The sequence below is a fragment of the Clarias gariepinus genome, chromosome 19 (genome assembly GCF_024256425.1).
Source record: "Clarias gariepinus isolate MV-2021 ecotype Netherlands chromosome 19, CGAR_prim_01v2, whole genome shotgun sequence".
Lineage (NCBI taxonomy): Eukaryota > Metazoa > Chordata > Actinopteri > Siluriformes > Clariidae > Clarias > Clarias gariepinus.
In genome coordinates this window covers 7,530,981-7,540,993 of record NC_071118.1, presented here as the reverse complement: position 1 = coordinate 7,540,993, position 10,013 = coordinate 7,530,981, and the positions used below count along the sequence as shown (strand labels likewise).

General features: G+C 35.9%; 2 protein-coding genes across 4 annotated transcripts in view; both read right to left on the bottom strand.

Annotated features, from left to right (window-relative positions):
• Positions 1-135: 135 nt before the first annotated feature.
• Positions 136-3,623, bottom strand: ecscr (endothelial cell surface expressed chemotaxis and apoptosis regulator). 2 transcript variants are annotated; one of them, XM_053478764.1, is made up of 7 exons: positions 3,291-3,614; positions 1,900-1,953; positions 1,296-1,343; positions 1,104-1,199; positions 984-1,017; positions 817-887; positions 136-424 (listed from the first exon to the last, which is right to left on the bottom strand). In XM_053478764.1, the coding sequence occupies exons 1-7, from the start codon at positions 3,346-3,348 to the stop codon at positions 366-368; spliced, it is 420 nt and encodes a 139-aa protein (XP_053334739.1). In that variant the 5' UTR covers positions 3,349-3,614; the 3' UTR covers positions 136-365. The 2 variants fall into 2 exon arrangements, with proteins under 2 accessions (XP_053334739.1, XP_053334740.1); XM_053478765.1 differs by lacking the exon at positions 1,296-1,343 and having other exon boundaries at positions 3,291-3,623.
• A 2,809-nt stretch (positions 3,624-6,432) lies between these two features.
• Positions 6,433-10,013, bottom strand: part of ppp3ca (protein phosphatase 3, catalytic subunit, alpha isozyme) — a 61,109-nt gene continuing 57,528 nt past the window's right edge. For both annotated transcript variants that reach the window (XM_053479183.1, XM_053479184.1), the window contains one exon: positions 6,433-8,447. In XM_053479183.1, coding sequence (XP_053335158.1) covers positions 8,269-8,447 — 179 coding nt within the window. In that variant the 3' untranslated portion in view covers positions 6,433-8,268. The remainder of the gene's footprint in view (positions 8,448-10,013) is intronic.

Sequence of the window (10,013 nt, the reverse complement as noted above, 5' to 3'; positions counted from 1 at the left end):
TATGCATATAGAAAAGCCACCATTGCCCATATGTTGTATTTCCAACTGCATGCTGTGTTCAATCACAAATTCAGATGTAATATTTAAAACTAAATCACAAATATTTAAAATGTAACAGAAAATGTGGGGACAACCTGCAGCTTTATTATCTTTTACTTTGATCTCTGAGTCCAGACAAATGCAGTCACAGGAACAGAGGTAATTGGAAATATTCAGCTTATTCTTTGCAATCTTGAAATTTTGCCTATACAATGCAACTGTAAGACAAACTGTACGAAAATATTCTAATGATATTTTGATCTGTTGTTGCTGAAAAAAAGAATGAAAGGAAGCGTCAAAATAAGTCCTAGTCTGATTCCGATCTACTAATCTTCATTATCAAGTGCTGTACTGTAAATGGAGGAGATCCGTAGTGAATCCGTGTCTGTAAACAAAAGAGAACAATTCATTGATGGATCCAGTTATGTGTTAGCAATAAACAGCATAAATTATCCAAAAATATGAGAATAGGTGAAAACATCTCCGCACAATCTTAGCAACAGACAAATATACATACAATATATACACACATATATATATATATATATATATATATATATATATATATATATATATATATATATATATACACACACACACACAAATATATTGTAAAGAATAAGATGAATATGTGCAAATAAACACAGATAAAGTTACACTTTTCCTTTATGTGAACATTAAAACTGGACATTTATCTGCATGATTTTATGCATTATATGACTATATACAGTATTGTATACAGTATGACTGTGCATGATGGTCGTCATGAATCCTTACCAGTGTCTGTGTTTATTGTTCTCATGGAGACTAGCATGATGCTTTCCCTCTCTCCGATGTTGCTTATATGGCTATAAACAAAAAAAACAAAACTCGAAAATAATTACACTAGAACTGTTGATCTGCTTTCATATATTGAAAATGCATTTTAAAGCATTAGTTCATACCCCTCGGATACCACAGAGCCATAGCTTTTGACACCTACAGGGTAGATAAAAACTCCATTATTTTCTAATATACAGTACACACACACAAACACACATACACACATGTACTTAGCATCTCACCCTCTTCTTTTGTATCATGACACCGTCCTCTGAAGTTAACGGCTGTTACCAAGATTACCATAACAACAATAAGAATGAGAATGAAGCTCATCACACCTGTGCAAAAAAAAAAAAAAGAAAAAAAAGTTACAAAAGTGAGTTTAAAAGATATCTCTGAACAATCCTGATTCCATAATGCCAGGTGCAGCCTACCGAAGGCCAACGTGGTGAGCCCATCGCCTGTCGTGTTTGAAGCATTACCTACACATAGATCGGAATACATTCAGTACAGTGGACGTACTTGCAGGACTTGATTTGGATTTGACTTGACCAGCCTAAGCATTTTTTGGAAAATAATAAACACAGTTCTTCCTTATGAGTCATTCATTACATGGATTCCCCAGTAAGTACAGATTATTTAAATTTAAGTTATCAACATTATTATCTCTCTGTAGAAATTACATTATTCCACTGCATCCCACTATAATAGCATTTAAATTTCCAATTACTCTGTCAATTTGCCAATAACCCCTGTGGCACAAGGGGAACACAACCTCAGGTTAATGGTTTTAATGTTAATGTTTTTAATGTCATGACTGATCAGTATACTTATCTTTAATTATTTACATGTATCACATACATGACCCACAACTATTTAAAAATGAAGAAGCAGACCAACCTGTACCAACTGCAAAAATATTTTCGAACAACAATATAAGGAAAGTGAAGACTATTTTTTAACACTATGTTAACCTGATCTATAATGACTAATCTTAAATCATGTAAAACAGTACCCTAGTACTGCATGTTGTATTACCTGCTTTCGCAGTTGCAGGACTTTCAGTTGAGATTTTGCTGGTCGCTGTAGAAGCTATAAAAACATACAATTCAATTAATTGTAATATGGTCATTCGGAAAAATTACTGTAAATAAGTAATATGGCATCTACCCATGACCCATGTGACGTTAAACATCTTGATGAAGGTTACATGTGATATTACAAAATGTTTTTCAGCAAGATCTTATTTCTAACAAGATATTCTCCAAATTCTCATATGGCTTCTTTAGTCTAAAGCTGACCACACTCAGTTCACCCCCAGACAAACTAATTCCTCTAAATTGGGGTCAATCTGGACTCATCAGACCACTCTTTATGCTCAGTTCTACAATTCCAGTAATTGAATGCACGATTTCAGTAAATTTAGCAATCTCCTTAGTTTTTTTCTTTGCTGGATTTGGTTCAATAATTTGAACTTTCTAAAACGCAGTAATATCTTTCCCATGATTCCCAGTGCATCAGTTTGGTTTAAAGAAACGCATTGTTCTTTCACTCACTAGTTCATTCTCTTTACTGCTTATTCTGTACAGGATCATGGGTGGCCTGCAGCCTATCCCAGGGGACCTAGGGCACAAAGTGGGGTACACCCTGTTCAGGGTGCCAATACATTGCAGAGCACACAAGTGTGTTCACACACACCACAGGTAATTTAGAAGAATTTATCTTACTCTCCAGAGTACCCAGAGGAAACCCACCAAGCACGAGGAGAACATGCAAATTCCATGCATGAAGACCTAGGCCGGAACTCGCACACTTGACCCCGGATTTGTGAGGCCACAGCGCTAATCATTACGCCCATTGGACACCCATTTATCCAAATATTTCCTTCAGTATTTGCTTATTTAAATTTAATTAGATTCCAGATTTTACATTTCTAAAATTTTTTTAAAGTGACAAATATTTCACTTGCTACTCAGCCAATCTAAGGCTCCCATTAATATTACATCAGTACTCATAACATACATTAATAATGTGTGCATTTGTGTCATATTCAAAAACTGAAGTTGACGTTTTTTTGAAACATACTTAAATGAAAGTTCATGATGCTTTATAGATTTATGGATATAAATCTTGATTATTGATATGATTTGTTATTAGCATACAGAAACTCCACATCCAACCAGCTTGTCCTTGCAAATTAAAATAATAATAAAATATTTAAGAATAAAATTAAAAAACTAAATAATTATGTAACTCTTAAATTTAAATATTTTTAAAAAATATTTTTGTGAATTCTTTCAATAAAATATCCATAAATTAGATACAAGAAATTTGATCTGGATTAGATCTGTAAATTTGACATTTTAGTGCCAGAGATTAGTGTAAAGCAATATAATAAATTTCTGTCAGTAAGTATGTTTCAGACTTACCTACAACAAGTGACACAGGCACACAGAGGAAAATGAAAGGAGATAAGAGCCGACCCATGGCTTAATCCACAGACTTTCAGTGTTCCTATAAAATGCTGACTATTAAAGGTCACCAGTCATAGATGTGCATTAAAAGAGACAATAGAGTTTAGTTTTTAAAGTGTGCACACGTGAACGAGCCCACCACAATGTGCAGCTCCTGAGAAACTGTTTCCTGTGCTTATAGGAGGAATAAGATGGTGCAAAGTATGGTTGTATCCTGGTGATTTACTGTTTGTGTGAGTGTAATTGTGCCCAATCCTGGTTTGAGCAAGAGACTGCTATGGCCCTGACTGTGACCCACACCTTCCTGCGAAAGAATAGGAGGAAGCAGATGTCGTGTTCTCATGGAAAAGCAACTCTCTGGCCTTGTGTTTGTGTTTCAGCCTGGCTAAGAGGGAGTGGTTTCTCTGAAAAATAGCAAAACAGTTAGGAGCGGCTCATGCTCATAGATAAGACAACACTAATACGGATGAATAGCTTTAAACTTAAGTCAAGGTGGTGGTGTTTTTAGAGTGACTCAATAGCACATTGTTTAGACTCAACAGGTTGTGAATGAAATAAATGATCACCAATTTTCCAAAAAAGAACAGAAAAATATATTCTGGTTTAAAACTCTTTCCCTTATTTGAGCAAACTGAACATCTCTGGAACACACAATAGCACATTTCCATCTTACAAATGTACAAATTCTTCTTCAATCACAGCTTTAATTATGATGCTTTTTAGTTGCTGATATTTCCAAGAAATTAATAAATAACAGTTGAGGTCAAACTTACTAATCACCTTGTTTCTACTCATGAAAAGAACTGAACCCTAAACTATATTGAACCATAGACATAACAGTGTTCATTTTGATTTCAAGTCTTTCAAACAGCAGGTGTTCTTCCAGCCTCAGTTTATCATAGTGTGTGAGATAAACCCCGAAGTGGTATTATTCGTTACTGTCCTGACACATGCCCTGCCTCACTTATATACAAAATGTTCATACTGCAAATATGGGGCAATGTTATACCTGCCCAAATGGGCCCCAAATTAGTGCTTCCCTTTTTAGATCATATTGTCTCTGTTTTTTTCTCCCTAATTTAGTCATGGACAGTTCCCACCTGTCAGACAGCTGTCCCTTATCACATGACAGCTACAAATCAGAACCAAGGAATGTAAAGTCAACCAACCAGTATTTTTTAACTGCTGCCAATGCAACCACAGGGATCGCTGTAATACACCCGGAAGAGAGCTGTATGTACCCACTTGGCTAGAGCAGGGGCTCTTTCATCCCTCTGCTGCGACTCCCTGTGGCTTTGGAAAATCATAAATCATAAATATTTAATTTGAATGTATTTCAATTTAGTTAATTATCATTTTTTAATTAAAAATTTTAAGATTATAATGATCAAATAAAAATTGTCACAACCGCTGATATGCGACACCCGGTTAAAGGTGACAGCATTTTTGGTTTCTGCAGGTGAATAATTTAAGTTTGGCTTTTTATTTTAAATAGACATTGAGTATTTTATTTTAAACTAACTTTCAATCCAGCATTTTTTTTTAAGTAAAAAATGTTTTTTGTTGCATGCAGAAATAAAATTTTATTTTCTTTGTAGCAGTTAATTGAATGCAACACAGTATAGTTTTTTTATACATAGCATCATAAAGGTCAAATTTTCATTTTAGATGTCAAACAGGTTTTGTGGCTCCGAGTGTTTTCTTTTCTGTGGGAGACGGGTCCAAATGGCTCTTTGAGTGTTTTAGGTTGTCACCCCCTGGGCTAGTGTCACTGAGAAAGAAAGTCTGAAAGTTAATGCTTTTTCTTTTGAAACACTTGGGAAGTCAAATTTTCAATTTTGTACCCTTAACTTTCTGGCTCTATTGTAGTGTAATATCTAGAAATGTGAGCTGTGAAGCATTGGCTTATAGCAGTACAGTTGAAAAATGTAGGTAATCATTTAAATAAAGATGAAATGGGTGGGGTTGCCAATAAAGACTTCACATGAGGAAGTGCTGCTGTGCTGGAGATAAGCACGAAAGCACAACTAACATGAGGGCTCAGCCTAAGTGGCAAAGGCATCACAGCCATGCTGATATCCAGCACAACAGCACTCTGTCTCATGTGATGTTTTTTTTTTTTTTTTTTTTGTCAACAGCTTCACAAACACTGTTTATTATCAACAGATTATGATTTGTTTGTTTGCTTAAAGTTATTTTGCTCTGCAAATGCGGGGCTGGCAACATACAGTTAATTAAGATTAATCAATCAGTTATTGGTTAATTAATCAGTAATTAAGAGAAGCGAAAGCTTAAAAGAATAAACCGTGGAGGTGGTGAACACTCCTGCAAATCTTGTAAGTTTCTCTTTTTCGTTCTCACTTATTTGACTTTAGAGTATCAGCTTTGTTAACTTCTGGGTTCCGGAGTTAAATCCTAAATAGTGTTAAATGGAAAACTAGTGAGTAGGGTGTACAATTCCTCATTCCACACACTATGCATGACACTTGATTCGAGTTAGAGAGAGATTTGGGATTCAGCCTTTAAGTGTAGCTCAGGGAGGCAAATCAGGTTCAATTATTAGGGTGTATTGTGTTATTTAGGATGACTTATCAGATTAATCGTCCTGCTGAAAATGCTTCCGTGACTGGTTTTGAATGTGAGTTTTGGCAGCTAAGGTCTCCTCGGTATTGCGGACCGTGCTGACCTACTTTCACATATGCTATGGCTGACAGGCAATTAACGTGTAATTTATGGTTATTAGATCACCTGGGATGTGGAGTGATACATGGAGTGGGTTTCACATATAGTTAAACATCCCAGTGCTGTTTCCATGAGTGGTGATAATAGACAGTTATCCTCTCAATTACTCAACCATCCAATTAGATTATTCAGTTGGCATTACCTGTTATAATATAACGGTTAGTTATAGTATAATATTAAATATGGTTGTCCTGCCCCACCTGTCCTTATGGACAAACCACCACTGAAAACAGCTACACAAACGCAGAATTCTTTAGATACTGTAATTACATTTGGGCCATAATCTCTCGGGGCAAAATAGTTTATCCACGCTAAGCAAAATACACTCCACAGAAATAGAATGGTGACAGACACAGTGGTTCATGCATATTTTATTCAAGAGTAAAAAAAGTGATTTGTCCCATAGGGCATGCTTACAATGTGTGTTATCATTTAGGAAGTCAAATGCCAAAACTTATTTCAAGAGAAAATTGCAAGAAAAAAATAGTCACAAGTTAAAATCCAATAAACTCCTTCTTTGAAATAAACCACGTCTGGACCAAACAAGGATCAGAAAACAGTGGAGAAAAAGAACTGTAAGCTAAATCGTAAGAATAAGAAGTATAAGGATATCATCAAGAATTATAATGAGAATATAGTTTTCCTTCAAAGTGAGACACAGGATTTTTCAGCGTGTCCAATTTGTTTACATGTGAATAAACCATGCGATCATGCTTTGGCAGCCTGAATGTTGCTTTTCACTGAGTAATATGTTCATTCACACTATTGAACACACTCTTTACACCAACTGAAAAAAAAGAGTGAAAATAAAATAAATAAAAAAATCCACATAGGCTTAACACCTCAAAAAGAGCATTGGTGCCTGTACAGCAAAAACAATACAAAAATAAATTAACTAACAAAATAATATTAAAATAAAAAAATGAAAAAGAAAATAAATTAAAGACAAGAAAAGATTACCAAAAAAATCATTTATATATATATATATTTATATACTGTATATAGATATAAAAACAAAGTTGAACTTTACAAATATAATCTGAAGAGGGAAATAATTCAAATCTAATATATTGAAACACATCACAATTATAATTTCACATATCAATAAGGAACTTAATTGCATGCATTGATGCGTTCCATACCACAGATGCTGTTAAAAATTGTCCTCGATATTGTCCATCATTTATTAATATTATATTTATATATGTATATATTTATACTTATATATAGGTTCATTCGACTTGCGAAACATACTATGTGCATTCTCTCTCGAGTTACAGGCAGGTGAGAAACAATCAGGTAGGTGGTGCCAAAAGGTCAAACTCCAACTGTATAACCCCTCCCCCCATGTCCCCTTCCCTATCATCGAGTGGGCACCCCACACAACAGCTGCTAGTGTAGTCCACATCCAACATATGCAAGCTCCCTACACCTTACATCCACGCAGCGTTATGGCATCTTACCAAAATAAATAAAATAAATAAAATAAATAAATAAATACATAAATACTCAGGTAAGATTGCATTGCAAGTAATAAAATGTACATATTTTTCTCTTTAAATGTCCCTTCGTAGAAACATTTCATTTTTGCATCATTTCAAATTTCAGATTTCGTTAATACTAGTAGCAAAACATGTCAAACAGTGCGATCGTTTCATTACGAGATGGGCTCATGAAGAAAACTTATCAATTAAAATATAAATGTGTATATGTGTGTGTGTTTGTGTGTGGCATTGGTACTGGCTGCCACCCCCACCAATGAGCTGCGATGGATCAGGCTAAAGAGTTCTTAAACCCTAGTCCCCGCCCACTTGGTGAATGGGTAGAGTCAGATAGCAATTGATAAAGACACTTTCAGCCCTTGACCGACATTACACCCCTCCCACCCTCTCCCAGGCAAAACCCCACCCCTACCCTGTTCGTCACACCCAGAAAGCGGCAAAACTCTTCCGAAATGGCGAGAAACCCGCTTACGGTAAACTGGCAGCGAAAAAGAGCAACGCCTTCCACCCACATTCATGACATATTTGAAAGTGAATAGTTTGCTTCCCTAATTTTGACATAGCAGTAGTGGATGCATACATATAGTTATGTCGTTTGGGTTTGGTTGGTATCAGGAGGCTTTAAAATTTTTCAGGTGTTGGCGCTATCCTGCCAACAGTGGCAAGGGTTTGGGCATGCGGTCACTGCATCACTGGATGTTGCTGTTGTCATCAGTACCATTGGCTTCGGACATGTTCATTTTGCCCATGGAGTGACCGACGTGGTTAACGCCGTCTTTACGGGGAGGCATGCGCTCGTTGATGCGGTCTAGACCTTTAGCCTCCTCAAAGCTGCTGATCTTGTGCTGTGGAGAAAAGCCGCGGATGGCTGTGGAAAGGCACAGATTACAATGAACACCAGAACAATGGATGTTTCATGGAACCATACTGTCAAACTTGCATTGTGTAAAATATAGTGCAGTATATAAGGAATAAAACATGACAGGGTGTCCTGATATAGGAAGAAAAAAGCCATGTTGTTAATTATAAAGGCAGGTTTAATTTTATTGCATTAAGATTTTTTTTCATTCCAAAAATGCTAAACCAACATCTTCTCACAAGTGCCTCATCATATCAATGATTACCCGATATTTTAAATTGGTTATGCATAGCCATATCTGCCACAAAAGTCCATGTGAATGTTGTTAGTATAAAGTTATTACATTTTAAAGAAAGTACATTAATGTAACGCTTGCAACAGGAAATCTTGTCAGAGCAGCTGTTATAGAAACTGAATCAACACCTTCTGACTAATCAGTATAGAGAAATCATCAGTGCTGTTTTTTTATGTATATACTGTTTATGCATATAGAACTGTGCAGAATTCTTAAGCCACTCTCTTTCTTCATGTTGAATTATGCAGATTAACTTAAACAAATGGGAACAGGTAGGACATTGGTTGCTCAGTGGTAGGTTACTTGCCTGCCATATGGAGGGGAGTGGAGGGGAGGGGCTGGGTTCAATTGCCATCAAAACTAAAGCAGGCAGATAAAATGGGAAGGCTGCATCAGAAAGGGCATGCGGTGTAAAACCTGTGCCAAGTTGTGTAAGGATCGGGTGATCTGCGGTGGCGACTCCTTGACAAGAGCAGATGAAAGACTAACAGCAGCAACAAATGTTTTACTGCAACAGGTGGAAAAGTGCCTATAGACACAATTTATAAATTGGCTGTTTATGTAACAACCTCAGCAGCAACCTCATTACCTCTCTCGTCTGTTTAAACCACTCAGTATTTAGCATGACCAGTATACTAATCACTGGCCTAACCATCTCTTATCAACTGCACCTGTTTCTCACTGGTTTCTGCCTAAAGTTAGCAAACAAAGACCATTGTATTAAAAAATATATAAAGAAATTAGGGGTGGCTCAGGAATTTTGCACAGTACTCTATATATTAGAGAAAAAAAACACTACATTATCAGTCCTAAATTGTTATGTTTTGCAACTAATTTACTTCAACAGTCTGTAATTTATTAAAGTACATTGGATTTTATGAATACCCAAAGTATATATACACAGAAACCTAGTAGATGAAATGTTTTGACATGTTTATTATATTAGTAATTATATTATATTATACTAATCTTACTTTTACTCTTAATCTTACTTTTTTTCCACGACTATCTATCTTCAAGAATAAAATGTTATGTACAGGCTAATTGTAGAAGAAAAAAAAGAATGGAGCTTTCTAGACTCACTGAACAATCGTTACTCAGGATATTAAACCCATTTCCCCTCTATCATCTGTATTCAATCAGGCCTTTTTCCTTTTTGGAGAGGAAATAGCCATCAGTTCCCTTTCCATGTGAGGTGTGCCTGCTTTAGAGCACGAGAGGTTGTGGAAGAGGCTAACACACTCTGGTTGGCTGGGAGGTCCTGAGAGGTCCAGTTACCA

What these genes read in the sequence shown, in the direction of transcription:
- ecscr (XM_053478764.1), bottom strand. Translation starts at nt 3,348, where the DNA reads ATGGGTCGGCTCTTATCTCCTTTCATTTTCCTCTGTGTGCCTGTGTCA. An exon ending in GCCTGTGTCACTTGTTGTAG is followed by an intron (nt 1,954 to 3,290) that starts GTAAGTCTGAAA and finishes ATGTTTTTATAG; the next exon opens with CTTCTACAGCGACCAGCAAA. An exon ending in TCCTGCAACTGCGAAAGCAG is followed by an intron (nt 1,344 to 1,899) that starts GTAATACAACAT and finishes ATCTATGTGTAG; the next exon opens with GTAATGCTTCAAACACGACA.